The sequence below is a fragment of the Maniola hyperantus genome, chromosome 19 (genome assembly GCF_902806685.2).
Source record: "Maniola hyperantus chromosome 19, iAphHyp1.2, whole genome shotgun sequence".
NCBI classification, from domain to species: domain Eukaryota; kingdom Metazoa; phylum Arthropoda; class Insecta; order Lepidoptera; family Nymphalidae; genus Maniola; species Maniola hyperantus.
In genome coordinates, this window is record NC_048554.1 from 8,595,701 (window position 1) to 8,614,316 (window position 18,616).

General features: G+C 37.0%; 2 protein-coding genes across 2 annotated transcripts; one reads left to right on the top strand and one right to left on the bottom strand.

The window, feature by feature from the left end:
- Positions 1-1,026: 1,026 nt before the first annotated feature.
- On the bottom strand, positions 1,027-15,822 carry brun (trafficking protein particle complex subunit brun). The gene is made up of 17 exons (XM_034978454.2): positions 15,384-15,822; positions 14,357-14,447; positions 13,287-13,514; positions 12,556-12,854; positions 11,947-12,123; positions 9,870-10,502; positions 9,482-9,646; positions 8,648-8,808; positions 7,558-7,795; positions 6,582-7,075; positions 5,827-6,131; positions 5,337-5,418; positions 4,935-5,059; positions 4,138-4,307; positions 3,144-3,341; positions 2,266-2,473; positions 1,027-1,852 (listed from the first exon to the last, which is right to left on the bottom strand). Exons 1-17 carry the CDS (start codon positions 15,571-15,573, stop codon positions 1,624-1,626), a joined length of 3,993 nt encoding a protein of 1,330 aa, XP_034834345.1. The 5' UTR covers positions 15,574-15,822; the 3' UTR covers positions 1,027-1,623.
- A 336-nt stretch (positions 15,823-16,158) lies between these two features.
- Positions 16,159-17,163, top strand: LSm7 (U6 snRNA-associated Sm-like protein LSm7). The gene is made up of 3 exons (XM_034978546.2): positions 16,159-16,344; positions 16,444-16,627; positions 16,951-17,163. Exons 1-3 carry the CDS (start codon positions 16,315-16,317, stop codon positions 17,088-17,090), a joined length of 354 nt encoding a protein of 117 aa, XP_034834437.1. The 5' UTR covers positions 16,159-16,314; the 3' UTR covers positions 17,091-17,163.
- Positions 17,164-18,616: the final 1,453 nt, after the last annotated feature.

Sequence of the window (18,616 nt, forward strand, 5' to 3'; positions counted from 1 at the left end):
GAGTGTGCCTTTTCTGCAACGACAGACGCAAAAGAGTGTACAGAAGACAGGGTGAACGATTCGCCCAAGCCTGCATCCAGGAGACGGTGGAATATGGAGGCGGTTCTTGTATGTTCTGGGGCGGCATGTCTGCCGACGGCAAAACCGACCTTGTTTGTGTCTCCCGGGCTCGAGGTGCTCGCGGGCAAGGGTCACTGACTGCTCACCGGTACATCACAGAGATCCTGGAAGAACATGTGGTCCCCTATGCCAGTTTTGTTGGCGAGGGGTTCATGTTGATGCACGACAACGCTCGCGCTCACACTGCAATTATTGTGCGCGAGTACCTTCAAGAGGTTGGGATCTCTGTCATGCACTGGCCAGCAAGAAGTCCAGACCTGAACCCGATTGAGCACCTATGGGACCATTTAAAACGCAAGGTTCGGTCTCGTGATCCCGCTCCTACGACTCTCCAGGAACTCAAAGATACTGTTATTGAGGAATGGAACACTATCCCTCAAGAAGACATTTTAAAATTGATAAGATCCATGAGGGATCGTATGGAAGCCGTCATCAGGGCAAGGGGGGGTAACACTAGATTTTAGATTATTTTTAAGATCATTTTTTGTATTCTTTTTTGTATAATTAATCTGTTTTAAATTAAGGCTTAATTAAGGATTTTTACTGTTTCATAAACTTCTTTTTTTGTGCTGTTCCAATAAAAGAAAAATAATTAATTGAATTGTTTTTGTGCTCTCCATTTCATCCCCTTTCAAATGATACCCAACATGACCCTCATTATTGATGTCAAATAAGGTTTAAAATTGTTTGAAGTAGATTTTTTGAAAGGTGCGATTTTTTTGACGCAGAGTGTATATGTTAGTGATTTCAGGGCATGGGCTTGCGGGCACAGAGTACATTGGTATAATATCTTGCAGGGCTGAGAGTTGAGCCCCAAAATAAATCTGCGCATTCATGTCAAGGTCATGCCTTTAGTTTCTTACAGAGTACATCTAGGTTATGTGCCATAAAAGAATGAAAACATCATTTCACTTTAAAACATAATTTTTATTTTTCTGCATAACTTACCGTAAATTAATAAAATGTTTCATTCATAAAATTTTAATAATAATCTAGGTTGAATAAATAAAACAATTTAGTCTGAAGTCGCGGTGGGTAACATTAGAGCCGCGTGTAACATTAGTGAAATAAAAGGAAAAGACTATAATATAATATAGTCTATTCGCGGAAAGAAGTTAGTATAGCGTTCTCTGTTATGTAATCCCATACAAATGATAGAGGCAAATCTCAGTGGGCTTACCATTTTGAGTCTTTGAAAACATGTGTGTGATTGGTTGGTCACTCAAAATAGTTGACGCCCACTGAAATTTTAGCCGGTATCATTTTTATATTACGTAACAGAGAGAACGCTACACTTACTTCTTTCCGCGGATAGGACAACTGATAATAGCGCAACTGATCAGCTAAAAAATGATTCAGGATCAGTGTGACCCATCTGTTATCGCTTTATTAATTAATAACTTTATTAAGTTATTATTTTAACAACATAATGACACAATCTCAACTATGTTAACATTAGAGCTAATGTTACCAATTTTGACAATCTGCAATCAACTTTTCTTTTTAATCTGTGACGCTTATTGCTACAGGTGGAATGAATCTCCAGATATGGCTGACTTCGCCCGCGCACGACTGTGCACTGGGTTGGCTATCCCTGACCAGCGGTGCCTCGTCCAGTATAGGTTCTGTGGTCGAGCACTGAATGTCTATTTTGTAATCCCCGGGAGTCAGGAATACGACGGTGCACTCGTGGAACGCTTTTGCCGATTCCAGTAGAGTTGATAGCACAACTCTGCAAAACATACATGAGATGAACTGAATGATAGCACAACTCTGCAAAACATACATGAGATGAACTTAATTTTTATTGGCTTGACTTATATAATATGGTACTTATTCAGAGTAGTTATCATGTCAAACATTGGATAAAATTAAAAATGATCGAGTGTATCCGTTGTGTACAGTACGCGGCCAAAAGTGATGTACATCGATCTTTAGAAAGATACAGCAGATTTCTAGAGCACTGTCGCGGGCCTTGAGACCGACGAAGCGTCATATGGGTATGAGTGACAGAGACAACAATCTACAAAGAAGAAATGTCACTAAAGGCCGATGTTCATCACTTTCGGCCGCGTACTGTACTAGTATTTGGGAAGTAATTGAAAAATTTCTTGGTTATGTTCATAACATATGGGAAGTTCTTACTTGTTATTCCCCGCTGTGGCGACGCGGTTGTCGAGCTTGTAGTTGAGCACGCCGTTGTTGTAGTCCTGGTAGAACTGCACAGAGAGGCACAGCTTGTGTAAGGGCCGGTCTAGATGGTTCCTCACGGCCACGCCGAGAGAGAGACATTCGCCCGCCATACAGCTGTACTCTTCTTGAGGCTTGATGCATTGCTTGTTCACGCTTACTTCTACGGAATTATAAACAAATTATAAATATTATTGGTTTGACAGCGTCGAAGGAAAATATCGCGAGGACACCTGCATGTCTGAGAGTTCTTTATAATGTTCTCAAAAGTGTGTGAAGTCTGCCAATTCGCACTTAGCCAGCGTGGTGTACAGTACCAAGCAAGCAGCAAGAAATGTTGTACATCGACCTTTAGAAAGAGATAGCGGTTTTGACTGTCTTTGAGACCGAAAAAACGTCACATAGGTATGAGTGACAGGAACAAAGCCTTCCTCTTCCTAACGATCGATGTACAATATATCCTGCTGGCTACTGTACCCTTTTCATTCTGAGAGTTTCTGTCAAAAATAAATTATTTCTGAGGAATGATTAAATAGAGGGTATTCCAAAATTCGTAAAATCCACGTCCGCTGTTAGTTTTAAGTTTGCTAACCATATTAACTATTAAATACTGCTACTAATTCTAACTAAAAAAGTTCATACATCAATTAAAGTCTTGATGTTGCATCTACGTATTTCATACAAGCTCCCATACGTAAGCATTGTGAAGTTTGATAAAACGTCTCTGATTTGACTATTAGTCATTATCCCTTCTATAATATTAGTATGGATTTCTTGTATTATGCTCATACTATTTTGTAACAGTTCATTCCGTTTACAACTGCAGTACTTACCCCAGTTCAAGGGCGACATTCTAACAATATCCATCATGGTCTGCGACAGTGTGATGCCTTTGACCGAAGCCTTCCCCGTTATGTTGGACTGCAGCAGATGCCATCGCAGGTCTACGTTCTTCGTCAAATGCTCCGAGCACATCAGTTCCAGACTATTGGTAGAACTGCCTGTGCTAATGGATTTAGGCTCTAACGTTTCTGTTGAAATTAAATACATAAAGTAGAATGGTTTAATGTTAAAATAAAGAGGGGCCTAGTTATGGCAACGCATATCAATCGATTGCGATTGTTAAGCAACGTTGTTCCAAGTCGGTAACTGGATGGATGACCAAATTTGGAGGTCCAAATTTCTGATAATAACAGAAAAAGCTAAGAATTGAAATCTCGTTCTCTTAGTAAGTTTGTATGAAGAAGTATGTATAGGAACCTACCACATTATTATCCCAAGAGAACTGCCATTATGTGATTAATGGAAAGGAGTAACGACCCTCAGCAATGAGGATTACGACTATAAAAAAGAAGAAGAAGAAGAATTGTTAAAATGGAGTTTTCGTATCAGAAAATGGAGTGATTGGGAGCGCGGGGCACTCGGTGCGACTCTTTACTGTCGACGAGCAAGTGTGAGATTCTTTGTTTGCACCTTTTGGCTCTAAGTGCTAACCTTTTAAGCCTTAATAACAACGTTATTGAGATTTACAAACAAAAAACAACAATAATTCGTTCGTGATAAGACAAGCACTGGCGAGTCGCAGGGAGCCGCTGTATCCAGAGACCTATGTCCAGTAATGGACGTCTATCGGTTGATGATGTTGATGATGATTTTTTTTAATAGAGATAGCGAGCAAACGAGCAGGCGGGTCACCTGATGTTAAGTGATTACCGCCGCTCATGAACATTTGCAGCACCAGAGGAACCGCCGATGCGTTGCCGGCCTTTAAGGAATTTGTTGGTCCGCCCCTTGAATAACCCCATGTTGATGATGACAAGCACTTACCATCCTCTATTTTAGTGTGCGCGGCAGTAAACGGGCATCGGTCGAGTGGCACGGGTATTCGGCGCGACTCTTTACTCTCGATGAGGACGTGTTTGCTCGACGCGTAGTGGAAATCCATTTCTTCGTTCGTGAGATTAGTTATATCTAACACTAGGTATAGTTGACTTGGACTGTAAGAAAGAAAACGTAACTGACTGTATGCTTGGTATGGGACATCTTACCTTAAATTTATTATATAACATACTAGCTAGAAGCTGATGCCCGCGACTTCGTCCGCGTGGATTTACATTTTTCAAAATCCCGCAGGAACTCTTTGATTTTCCGGGTTAAAAAGTACCCTATGTGTTATGTGAAAGGCATTCCGAACCAGTGGTAGATGCATCTGACTATTCGTAAGTACTTGTAAAAGTTTATACGAATAAATTTTTTTTTTATTTTTTTTATTTTTATTTTTAATCCAGGGTATAATCTATCTCCATTTCAAATTTTATACAAATCCGTTCAGATGTTTTTGCGTGATTGAGTAACAAACATCCAAACATTCACACTTTCACATTTATAATATTAGTATGGATTAGGATAGTACGCGACAGGTCGAGATGGAAATCGGGGAGGGAACGCCCCGCACGCCCGCACAGCCACAGCATTCGTTGGTGCCTCAAAATGGTTAACGCCTACTGAGATTTTTGTCTCTGTGATTTGTATGGTATGGGATTACGTAACAGAAAGGGGCCCTATACTAATTTATTTCCATGGACAGAGTATAGGATCGAACATAGAATTTAATTTATCCTCACATTTCCGCCGGTAAAACATCCCAGTGCGTGATGGATACACTCGGTAGAAGCTCGAGATTCATTTGAAGGGTGGACTGTCGGCAGTGCATGTCCTTATCCACGCCGCCTGAGTACCTTATTAGAAGCTGAAAATTATGTAAAGTTAATATTGGCTCAAGATAAATATTGATATGTGTATCAAAATCATATGACAATGCTTCTAATCAGTGTGTTCACAAAATTAAGCTAAATTATTGATAGTTTATTAAGGGATTGTCAATTTATCTTCATTTTAGAAAGAAGCCCTATAAATAAAACGCCGGATAGATTGCAAAAAAAGTCTTCCAAAGTTTCTGCGATTTCCCTTAGTTTAGTTTCTATTATACTTCGACACTTTAGTTGAAAACGCTAAATAAATTGTACCTGAGCTTCAATTTGCCTGCCTCGAGATGGTGGCATTATTGAGATAGGCGCTGACCAACTAGTAGCTTGCGAATTTGTAGATCTAAAACAAATATAAACATTGATTATTATTTATTATAATTACGAATACTAACGGATACCCGGCGTGTTCATTTTTTATGGTCTAAAACAACGGTTTACCTACACGGTATAAACGGTTTTTATTGGTCTAAAACCAAGGTTTACAGACGAGCAGGTTTATAAACGGTTTTTATTGGTCTAAAAACATAAAATTATGAAAAGGATAGCAATATATTTAGACTTGTCATTTAAGTCAAGAAGACCTGTCAAGTCTAAGAAACCTCACCATATAACTTCACCATAACTTCACTATCTGCACCATATAACTTCATTACTCTATTATAGCAACCTTGTTAGGGTTGATTGGCAACTGACAACTTTAAATGATTTAAACTAAAACTTGGGTAGGACAAAACATGAATATACCTACCTAAAACTCCCAGAAGTCCTGTTTACCATAAGTCCACTGCTCAAAGAATTTTGCGGGTTAGAACTTTGAGTTGGCAGAGATGTTTGCGCATTCGGTACCGGCGATCCCACTCGCGAAGGATAATTTGACGTCAGACTATTAGGGAATATGTTCTCCCCAACACCGCCCAAGTCTAAGAAATCGGCTTCACCGTATAACTTCATCACTATAGTCGCGACTTCATTTGGTTTGATCGGTAATTGGGATTGGATTTCCTCATTTGACCATTGGAATACTTTAGATTGCAGTTGACTGTCCATGTTTGACTGTAGAGAAAATAAATGTTATTGTCGACTACTGAACTTCGTTACTCTTAACAAATACATAGTGCCCGGCAGGAAAGATAGCACATCGAACTTTAGAAAAAGATTTCGGCTTCGTAGAGCGTCGTCGCCGTGACTTATATATACTTGTTACGTTTTGTCAGTCTCAACGACAGAGACGACGCGCTACGAAACCGTTATCTTTTTCTTAAGTCCGATGTGCAAGAGATACTAAACATTTTTAATGTTTCAAAATATTTGTTACAGTATTGCTGAAGCAATTTTAAGCGATGTTAACTCTAGGCTCTCTCTATATGAAAGAAGTCCTAACAATAACTTGGTCTATTTTAAATTTAGATACATATTTCTTGAATACTTTCCCTGAGAAGTGGAAAGTGATAGAAACTAAGTGGAAGAAATCCTAATAAAAAACACGTCTAAAGTAATGCTTACCTGAATAGATAAATCTAGATATTCAATAGGAACGCTACTTGTATTGGTGATCTTTATCGTACACTCTGTGCTTTCCCCATTATAAAGGGAAATGTTAGCAATACTTCCAGATATTTCCGGATTAGACAGGTTTATGTTACCAGCAAGGGATAAAGTAGTTTCTATAGTGATAGTTGGCAGGCTGGGAATGACTTCGATCGAGAAAGAGGCAGGGAATTTATGAGGCATCGGCATATTTTTGAGTCTACAATTAGATTTGACACCTAAAGTATGGGTGGAATAACCCAATATTTGAAGTTCACCAATTTCTTTGGGTGTACCGTGGAGGTTGACAGTGGTGGGGGAATCTGGAGGGAGGATTATTGTTTCGGGGATGGATTCGAACACAACGCCAGAAGTTAAAAGACGCATGTTAGACACTTTCAGCTCGAATGGCAACGGATTCGTCAATTTCATTTGGACTTCGCATATGTCGTCCTCAACCCAAAGATATTCTGGAAAAAATAAATGGTATTAAAAAGAATATGCATTTACAGGCAAATCATTTATTTGAAAAAATAGATGATGCCCGCAATTTCTTGATAGTCAAAAATTTTTAGATTTGTAAGATGGTAGGTATAGTCGTGATAATTAATTAAGTTTTAAGTTATGACTAAAGCTACGAGGGTTACAAACGCGCTCAAGTCTGATAAGAGCCCATAACAAACTCAGCCGGGTATTCTTTTTATATCACGTCAAAATCTCTTTCATCTGTCTCCCGCATTACTACGTGTCTTCTTCATATAGTCTACTGCACACACAGTAATCAATTACAGAGTAAATGGGCGAATGTACACGTATACAAGTATTCAAGCTCATGCTTCGAGATCCATGCCGCTTACACAGGATGCTTATCGAAGTTTACTAATATCAAAAAATATGTATGTGAGGATATTTTTTGGATAATAAGCCTTTTTACAATTATTGAAATCCTTACCCATTTTCCCTTCGTCTTTTTTAGTTTTCCTCTCCAGGCTACCAAAGTGTATGGGGGTGAATATAAAGGGCCCTTGATTAGACTTGCACTTGATGAGATGCGGCGTTCTGGCGGGCGGTAAGGGGCGCGGGCTGAAGTAGGAGCAGCTTGGTACGTGAGTGAGGTTGGCTGGTGGGATCACTTCGCCAGTTTCGAGAACTAGAGGGACTGGGCCACCTTCGCATTGAGCTGAGAGAGCCTGCAAAATTTTTGAAACAATATCTCACCTTTAGAATTGTTTTGCCAAACACTATGTTCTTGCCAAAAAGTGATAGTAGATTTTATAGTATAGCATCCCAGTATAAAACGACCTTGTTAATGGATTAACAACCGAGCTGGTTAATGGATGACAAGTATTTTATATCAAATTAAATATGTCAATAAATATACTACAAATGGGTGGACTAAATAATTTCAGTCCAGAATATGATTAATTAACAATAAAAAAAATTTTTTTTTAAACATTTTACTGGTTTGGTTAATAGACAAATTCCATACCAATCGAAATTATGAAGCCTATAGAATATTCAAACGTTAGGTTGACTATTTTTTTCCCGTCAAAACTCTTGGGTAGGCAGGTAAAAAACGGTAAATCGATACTATTAATTTGCACTGGTCTAGTTAATTAATTGAAATTACGTTAAAATAAAGATTAATTCATAACGAACACTGTGGTATAGGGTTGTCTGCGAAAAATGAATCCTTATCCTTATCCAGATTGTTTAGGAAAGGTAAATGTATTGATTTTTTTTTCTATAGACAAGGGACAAAGAAAAACAGAATTTTACGAGGCCTAAAATGCGTGCTGAATTTCCGCTAGATTTGTCACGAATATGTCCTGGGATTTTAGAAAGCCGGTTTGTCCCGTTAGATCCTTGATAGAGAATATTGATAGAATTTAGATTAGATTATGATTATTATTATTGGGACTTTATTATTAACTATGCAGTTTAATTTCCAAAGAATTCATTTTTATATAAACTGGATACCTTACTTTAGTTATTAGTAATGAAACCTGACAATTTGACAAACCTGAGATTTCCACGTTTACCTGTAATTGTATGGCCATATCTTTTTGGTCCTTCCGCGACAGATGCGGCCACATGGTCTGCAGGAGGAAGGTCTTGTGTCTAGTCGCGAGCGCGGGGTGGCCCATCCTGCGAGCCGCTACGACCAGCTCGTGCAATAGCTGAATTTGTAGTTGTGGCCAACCTTGAGGGTTAAAAAGATCAATAATTTTACCACTCTTTATAATTTTAATAACATCTTAAATTCCCTAAGATACTCAAATGCTGGTTTGTGAACTCTTGTGAAAAACTTGAATGATTGCAAAGAATGTTATTCGACAGCAGACAAATCGGGTATGCGAGTCATAATAATCATTAGCTGTAATTTTGCAGGGATGTTCACGTCACAAGAACGCATGCCTCCTAAAGGAGACTAACTATCGAAACTAGCAACTCGTCATCGCTTGTTTGAGCCAGGTGGCTTAGGCAGCCCGCTGTTGCATGTATTTTTTATTCAGACTGATTAATTATTATTATCTTGGACTAAGAGCCCGCGAGGGTCAGACCGTCGTTATTTTATAAAAGCTGAAAGTTTCTCTGCGTATTGTCCCTAACACAGTGAGAAACGATCAGCGACTGTAAAGTTTGGATCATATGGCTTTGGATTGGCAGATAAAATCATCAAAATAGACGTATAAAATCTTACGTCAAAGTATAAAGTCTAATTTGTTCATATTTTCTTCAGAATATTATTAGAAATCACGTCATGTATTGCCAGACACCCATAAGGTCTCTCTTTATCTGCACTAAGCTATAATTTTTCCAAGGTTAAATAAAGTTAGGAAACAACAGAAAGAAAACACTTAAGACAATCTCACCAACTTGGTGCTGTATGACGTAGTTAGGGTCGAGGCTAAGCTTGTGTCCCGGGAAGCTGTGCAACATGAGATAGTAGCATCTTTGCCAGTCAGGGTTCGGGTTGTTGGCGCTCACGTGTCGCGTCGCCGCAAGCCGCTGACAAAATGCGGCTTTACGGAGGAAACCTACAATAAAAAATACGGATCTTAGAGGTAATAATTAATCCTTACTGTAAGTTTGAGATCTATAGAGCTTACTTTGACTTTTTATGTTCAGGGCAAAACGGATAAAATTGTACAATATAAATTAGAATTAATTCCCGATTAAAACCTATTTTCAGTATACTATATTTGTAACAAGAAAAACATTTCAATTACTTGAATTGTTCACTACTAGACGAAATCTTACCTATTTCTTTATAGAGTTCAGCGAGAGTATCAAACCTCTGAATCTTCTCTTGTTCACTCAAAGTCAAGTTAATAAATATAACATTCTGTAAGAAACCGGATGCGTGCAGACTATTGTTTTGTTCGACCGCGATCCTGGCGGCCTTGAAACAAGCCTCCGTTTCAATAATACCCGCATTCTGGTATTTGCTGTAATGTATGATTGCTTTCCGATACTTTTCGGCTATTTCTTCGCCGTTTAGAAGGTATTGGTTATTGATTTGGGATGGTTGTCTTGGTATGGATGGGAGATCGGGACTTAAATAGGATTTTTGACTGTGATAGTCAATATCACTTGAGGATGCTAGCGATTCAGAATCGGCATTATCAGTTTCGGATTGTCTTGAAGATGTTTCAACACTTTCGGATGACGAAGGGGTTAATTCGCTCGGTGGATTTATTGGGCTGGAAGGTTTTGATGCTCGTAATGGGGATGAATGGAGTTTAAACCTTCGGAAAGGATCGGTGCACGGTTGGTAGAGGGATAGAGGTTTTGTTTTGTTGGGAGAACTTTCCTGTAAACTAGCATTGCGTTGCAAAGGCATTGGATTTCTGAGATTTGGATACAAGAGGATCGCAGACGTTGCGCAATGCCCTGAAAAAAATACGTAACTTTACTTTGACGTTTAAGTCTAAAAGGAGTTTTTCTAAAAGGAAAAGGTGAATGACTGATTGACTGATCTATCAACGCACAGTTCGAACTACTGGACGGATCGGGTTGAAATTTGGCATGCTGATAGCTATTATGACGTAGGCATCCGCTAAGAAAGGATTTTTGAAAATGCAACCCCTAAGGGGTTGAAATGCAACACCTATTTCAATAGGGGTTTGCATTTTGTGTAGTCTACGCGGACGAAGTCGCGAGCATAAGCTAGTTAAATATAATATTGTACTCAAACTTCGATAATTCAATATTTTGGTACGGGTGAACTGTCAAATTAGAACGGCTCAGCCAATAGCAATATCACTCGCGATAGTAAGTTTTTTGTCGTGTCTTATCACAGAGACAGATCGTTCTGTCGGTGCACTATGAGCAGATTAGTTGAAAGATAGATTGGTGTTAAGAGGCAACTTCCCCACGGCGGGAAGAACTCCATGTATCTCAGCTATTCAATCTACTATCATGTCTTATCTTAAATCGACGAATCGCCTGTGGCATTGTCAACTGCGCTGCTAGGCGCATTGGGTGGTTAACAAGCATTCATCATCATCAGTCATCATCAATCAATAAATCAAATGATCATCATGATCAACCCATGTCTTGTCTTCTCTCAGAATTAAAAGGGTTTTGGCCATAGTCTACCACGCTGGCCAGGTGCCGATTGGCAGGCTTCACACACCTTTGAGAACATTATGGAGAACTCTCAGGCATGCAGGTATCCTCACGATGTTTTCCTTAACCGTTAAAGCATGTGATATTTAATTACTTAAAATGTATGTGCATTTCAAGTTAGAGGTGCCTTGGTCGAGCCCCCGACCTCCGATTAGGAGGCGGACGTCTTAACCAGTAGGCTATAACAAGCGTTAGTAACAAGTAAATAAAATATATTAAAATAAGTCAGTTTGTTTAAACACAATACAATAGGCTACTTGACAATTTTTTTAAGTTGGTCTTAAATGGTTAATATTTGTCCTATTATATCAAAAAAATTAACACTATATTTTTTTGCGCCCTAAAAACCGTTAAACTTTAATTTAAAAAAATATTTTTCTTAGACAGGTGAAAACACTGTCGGCCATGTTTGGCCGATAGATTATCTGTGCTCTGACGTCATGCATTTGTAAACAACAGTATAACCCTGTGGTTATACTGTTGTTTACAAATGCATGACGTCAGAGCACAGATAATCTATCGGCCAAACATGGCCGACAGTGTTTTCACCTGTCTAAGAAAAATATTTTTTTAAATTAAAGTTTTACGGTTTTTAGGGCGCAAAAAAATATAGTGTTAATTTTTTTGATATAATAGGACAAATATTAACCATTTAAGACCAACTTAAAAAAATTGTCAAGTAGCCTATTAATTGAAATTGTCGAACCTTCTTTAGCAGCAGCTAGCCATAGCCAATCAGTAACGGACTTAAGTATTTCTGCAGAAGAATGGTATAAACTGAGGGCTTCTGCTACAAGACCAGCCTGCAATGTCAAATCGGCTAGGTTTTTGGTGACGCGGCCCATGCAGCGCTTTTTATTGTTGCGAGATTCCATGTCGAGGCCTGAAAATGACAAATTTATTAATTGCCTATCTTTTAGATCCTAGAGATAGAGTAATAATAATAATTAGCTAGCACTTAAAACCTTATTGTGAAAGAGCAAAAATATAAAAATGTAAGCCAGTTTAGTAAAAATTTTAGAAAACGCCAACTTTTTAAATGAATAATGTAAAATACATAGCAAAAAAAATTAAGATGAACCCTGAATGACAGTTGACAGATATGAATAGTGCTGCAAGTGAAATCAATAGGTACTAGACACAAAACAATGAGACATTAGAATTTGTGAATAAAAAGTGGCTAAAAATCTAAAATTAGAGCATACATTTTTTCTAGTAATTTTATCTGTTCAAATAAATAGTATCAACTCTGGCGTAGAGGCGCACTGCACACAAAATAGACGCAAAAGTGTCTAGAAGAAGAAGAAATACTTACCAACAAAATCTCTTTTCTCAAATGGTGCAACCAGCAAAGATACTTTTTCTAATTTTTCCTTCGACCTCTCTAATCTTTTGGACTCTACAACCCAAAACAAAGAATTGATAAGTTCTGCAATATGCTGCTCCAAATCTGGCACTGGGTCATTCTCCCCATAGAACAGTGCATGGGTTTTGAAGTTGGAAGGAGTGGTGAAGTTTTCCTCTTGAACTGAATATGATGCATTAGATGACAAAGATCTTGGAAAACTTTCACATGATGAAAGGCTGTCTGCTTGCTCACTGGGTAGAGATATCCTGAGAAAAAAAGAGATTAGAATGAGGAATAGAGGGTCTTCCAACACAAATTTCTAAACTGAATTGCCAGGTCTAAATCTAGTGCTTCAGATTTTTTTTAAAGTCAGATTATGATAAGAAAATATGAAATTCAGATTTAAATATAGAAGTATCCAACTGTACTCACATGTTTAGTCAACATAAGCCTGACTAGTTTCGAATCCATCTGGGGTACTTTTTCATAGGGACTCAGCTCGCCACGCGTCGCGGTTGAGACTGCGAGCCGTTCGCGTTGCGGCCCGCACAGACCGCTGTTTGGATGGATGGATTAGAAACTAGTCGGGCTTACGTAGACTAAACACGTGAGTACAGCCAGATTCTTCTATATTTATAACGGAAATCACTCACGATAGTTTAAACGCTAAAATAATAAATACTGTATGTATATCTTACTTGTCACTCAAACTAGTTTTTTCTTTCGCCTTATCATCTTCAAATACACTATAGCCTTCAGGCTCTTGCTCCGGCTTCTTAAGATTACTGCCGGGACCAAACATAAATGCTCGCGAGTCATATAGAGTGTTGGAGTACTTCACTTTGAGTGATTCATGCACCCGGCATACTTCATTCAGTTCTACTTGATTTGAGAATTTACTCACTGTTATTAGACCAAGTAGTCTCCTGAAAATGTAAAAAAATAATTTGCAAGTCAAACAGTTTACATTCATATTCAATTATTTTTATTTCTATTTATTTATATATAAAAAAATGTATACAATTTTTATTACTCCTTACGTATTATTATGCTTTTAGTTTAAAAATGTGATCCTGACAAATATTATAATGAAAAAATAAAAATAAAATATTACTTAGGTATTAACAAACAGCTTATATTCATGCATCATTTAATTTAATTAATTTAAAACATCTTTATTGCTTAATACTATGACAAAATAATAAAAAATACAGGATATGCTTAAAAACAAAGGGCAACCTCTTCCAGGTAACACATACTTAAGAATTTATAGAACTGTAGACTGTGTGTAGACTGTATCATTCTTATTAATTTGAAATGAGATTTCTCTGTATAATATAGACAAGGAATAATGCCATATTTTGGAGCATTCCCACGATAGTGAAGCTGTTGGTGGTAAGTAGTAGTAGCATAACATTAGCATTATCACAATATCTCGATTAGTCAAAAGAAAATGTAGTATGAACATAGTATACATTTTGTATTGACACTAGAAATTAATATCAAGACATCACTACCCATATTATAAGTACAAAAGCGTGTTTGTTTGTTGGTTTTTGGTTTATCCTTCAATCACGCTGCAATGGAGTAACAGATCAGCGTGATTTTTTGCATAGATACCTGGAGATTGATTTAGGCATATTTTTATTTCGGAAAATCAAAGAGTTCTCACAGGAATATAAGTTTAAGATATCACAACTAGTTACAAATATAGAATAAAAATAAACCAGATTTTTATACTATTATATTTAGTTTTTGTTGAACTTACCTATGAGTTTGAAAGTCTCCCCAGTCATTATTTTCAACAGGGTACTCTCTGACATATCTAACCCAGATGTCCCTTACTTGACCTGATGAATCTAAAAGTAGAGAGAGATAAGCTAGTCCATAATTGCATTAAGATAGTATTGAAGCAGTTGTGATTTATTGAGATTTGCTTTTTATTTCATGCAACAAAAATTTATAAAGCTACGACACTTTACTAAATATTATAAGCAAAATAAATAAAAAACCGGTAAAGTGCAAGTCAGACTCGCCCCACCGAGGGTTCTGTACTACTGTTGTATATTTTCAACATTTTGAACGATAAATCAAAAACTATGTGCAGAAAAAACTGTTTTAGAATGTATAGATAAAGCTATTTTATATGATACCCCACTTAGTATACTAGTTATCTTACTTTGAAAATTGAAAATATAAATTATTTGTTCATAAACACATTTTAACTTTTTTATGTGATGTAACCACAAATTTACGGTTTTCGGATTTATTCCTTTACTAGTGCTATAAAACCCACCTACCTACCAAATTTCATGATTCTAAGTCAACGGGAAGTACCTTATAGGTTTTCTTGACAGACACGATGAACAGACAGACAGGCATAAAGTGATCCTATAAGGGTTCATTCCTTCTTTTGAGGTACGGAACCCTAAAAACGATGTTGTGTCAAATAAACCAAATCAAAATCTGCAGCTGAAACCTTGCAGCAACGGCTCATAAATCAACAAATGAGCCTTGAGTTGTCAGCTGAACTGGAAAGCCCCATCAGAGCTCCATAAGCATTGTAACATTGCTTCCAAAAACGTACCATAAGGGCACCTTTTGTGTTATAAAAGGAGGAACAATTAGCTTTAAATAGAAACTTCTTTTCTCTCCCAGAGAAATGTGCATTTGCAGGCAATTACTATTCTTACAGAGTACAAACAACACCCTCCACTTCCTAGATGCATTTAATAACGTTTGTAGAATAAGTACCTACATTAAATAATTAATTAACAACTAATCAGAATACTAACCAGTGACCTTAACATTATTGATACGCTGTATCCGCTCCCAGAGCTTGTTGAAATTTTTCAGCACGCCCCCAATCCCTTTGACGAGCACCAACAAGCAAGCGTGGTGCTGGGCGTGCTGCGCGTAGTCCGGGTGCGACATCACAGACTCTCCGGGCGCGTGAGACAGTATGTAGCTCACTGAAGAGCGCATTGATATCACATTAGATGATTTGCTACGTGAAACTCGCAAGTGTGCCAGCCATTTAACATTCAATTACTACACGTTCCTGGTTGAAAATATGGAAAGTTCTATATATAGCACTTTAAGAACTTGAGAGATAGTATTTTAGTATTCTATTCTTTTTCAAGTTGTAAAAATAAATTGAAATTCAAAATTGCATTGAAGAGAAAATAAGTAAATATTTTTATTTTTGTAATATAACTTTTTCTTCAACAAATTGACATTGACATAACAGTGGTTTCTAGATATTAATCTATGGTTTCTAGGTTCTAGTACATAGACTAAAATTCCAGTAGACCAGGTAGGTACGCTGTTACTGGTTTTCTGCTAACGTACACACTACACAGTCTTTATTATAGGTACTCACCACTAGTGCACTAGTGTCTAGTGGTACTTTAGTGACTCATGTTACAAACCGTGTTGTCGCGGTCGGTAAAATAATATGTAAACCTAGAAATGACTTTCGTTGACATCGACAGTATTAATAGGCTCATAAAGGCTAGAACCCAGAGATGTAAAACCAGTTTAAAAAAACCTATATTAATTGTTATTTGTTAATGATTAATCTGTGGTCAAAACCAAAAACATAACCTAAAATAATTCAGATTGGTGTTATTGTTCAGTAAGTTTGTACTAAACTAAATAATATTGGATTTCTGTAAATCATTTATAAAATAATCTAAAAGTAACTAGATTATAGGAAATCCAGAAATGGCTTCTAAAGAAGGTGACAAGAATAAAGTAAGTTCAAAATTTATATACAACTTTTCACAACTTACCATGTTTTCAATGTTTTTCACCATAGTTTTTTACAGTATTAATTGTTGTAAACTGTTTTAGACATCTCAGGGCGGCGGAGATAATAAAGAAAAACGCAGAAAAGAATCCATCTTAGACCTTAGTAAATATCTAGAAAAGAGTATACGCGTAAAATTCGCCGGCGGTCGAGAAGCAGCCGGTATACTGAAGGGATATGATCCACTTTTAAATTTGGTACTGGATAATACTACAGAATATCTAAGAGGTTTGTAAAAGTTTACGTTTATCATGATTTTTAATATAACTAAAAAAATTTGGCTGTACCTACCTACTTATGTGAAATCCCAATGTAGGGCATAGCCCTCATCTCTTATTAGACTGAAGGACATGGAGCTAAGAAACTGAAACATTCTCTCTCTCTCACAATTTTGACGGGTACAGAGATAGCTTTCATCCTGGGGAAGGACATGGAAACCTTTTATCCTGGAAAATCAAAGAGATCCCACTGGAATTTCAAAACCTAAATCTACACAGACAAAGTCATGGCATCATCTACTTGTAACTAAAAGTGTGTTTTCTTCATTTCAGATCCAGATGATCCCTATAAATTACTAGATAATACTAGAGCACTAGGCCTAGTTGTATGCCGAGGTACATCTGTTGTGCTCATTTGCCCCATGGATGGAATGGAGGCAATTCCAAACCCTTTCATCACCCAGGAGGGATAGCTGTGTATAACTTTACTATTTTTTTATGTCTTAGTATTTAAGATAGAGAATAAGTAAACATTAAGGCCCATAATGCACTTTTTATTTATCGATAGTAGATTTTTAACATTAGTTAATACTTAAAAGCGTCCATGTTTCCTGCCACATATAACCTAAATACCTTGAAAGCAAGAGTGAGTAGGCATCTTCTAGGCAAGCACACTACAACCTAGATCTCAACTATGCTTTTTTTAAAGTGTGATTGTTGTCAAGTAATAAAAAAAAACATGAACGATTCAAGAAATAGGTATTATTCAAGAATGTGCTGCTTGTGTTGCCACAACCCTAATTTCTCTTTAATTTATAAATGACTAGCTGATCCCCGCGGCTTCGCCCGCGTAGATTTAGGTTTTTAAAGATATATATATATAGTCTATGTCACTCAGGAATAATGTAGCTTTCTACTGGTGAAAGAATTTTTAAAATCGGTTCAGTAGTTCTAAAGATTACCCCCTACAAACAAACTTAACGACATTACCTCTTTATATAATACTAGCTGATCCCCGCGGCTTCGCCCGCGTAGATTTAGGTTTTTAAAGATCCCGTATAGCCTATGTCACTCAGGAATAATGTAGCTTTCTACTGGTGAAAGAATTTTTAAAATCGGTTCAGTAGTTCTAAAGATTACCCCCTACAAACAAACTTAACGACATTACCTCTTTATATAATATAATACAACGGGCCGTGCAGCAGAAATCGTAATATTTTAATTTCGCCATAACTTCAAAACCAAACGTCCAATTTTAATAATTCAAAGACCAAATATTATCTCCATAAACTGTTCTTAGTGATGAAATCATTTATTTTGATAAGGATTAATAGCATGAGTAAAATAAACGCGTTTAAATGTAGTCCAAAAAAATTCAAGATTTTTAAATAAAAAATGGTTGCTGTGCCTCACTCGACATAGATGGGTATAGTGTGTCGCGGACTTTTTTGTAGATATTTATAAGATCTACAATTAATTAGAACATTTTATGGTTCTATCTTTTATAGTTTAGGCAGCGTACGCAAAATAAGTAACTTTTCTGGTTGATTTTTACACCTTGTGTCCGAAAAACCCAAATATCTTACGGAACCCTATTTTTTTCCAAAATAAAATATAGCCTATGTTACTCGTGGATAATGTAGCTTTCGAATGGTGAAAGAATTTTTAAAATCGGTCCAGTAGTTTTTGAGCCTATTCAGTACAAACAAACAAACAAACAAACAAACAAAGTTTTCCTCTTTATAATATTAGTGTAGACAACGGGCCGTGCAGCAGAAATCGTAATATTTTAATTTCGCCATAACTTCAAAACCAAACGTCCAATTTTAATCATTCAAAGACCAAATATTATCTCCATAAACTGTTCTTAGTGATGAAATCATTTATTTTGATAAGGATTAATAGCATGAGTAAAATAAACGCGTTTAAATGTAGTCCAAAAAAAATTCAAGATTTTTAAATAAAAAAATGGTTGCTGTGCCTCACTCGACATAGATGG

Coding starts and splice junctions, on each gene's coding strand:
- brun (XM_034978454.2), bottom strand. CDS start 15,573: ATGCGCTCTTCAGTGAGCTACATACTGTCTCACGCGCCCGGAGAGTCT. Junction 7,076..7,557: donor AAAAGACGAAGGGAAAATGG/GTAAGGATTTCA, acceptor TATTTTTTCCAG/AATATCTTTGGGTTGAGGAC. Junction 1,853..2,265: donor GCCACAGCGGGGAATAACAA/GTAAGAACTTCC, acceptor TATGTTTTGCAG/AGTTGTGCTATCAACTCTAC.
- LSm7 (XM_034978546.2), top strand. CDS start 16,315: ATGGCTTCTAAAGAAGGTGACAAGAATAAA. Junction 16,345..16,443: donor AAGAAGGTGACAAGAATAAA/GTAAGTTCAAAA, acceptor AAACTGTTTTAG/ACATCTCAGGGCGGCGGAGA. Junction 16,628..16,950: donor TACTACAGAATATCTAAGAG/GTTTGTAAAAGT, acceptor TCTTCATTTCAG/ATCCAGATGATCCCTATAAA.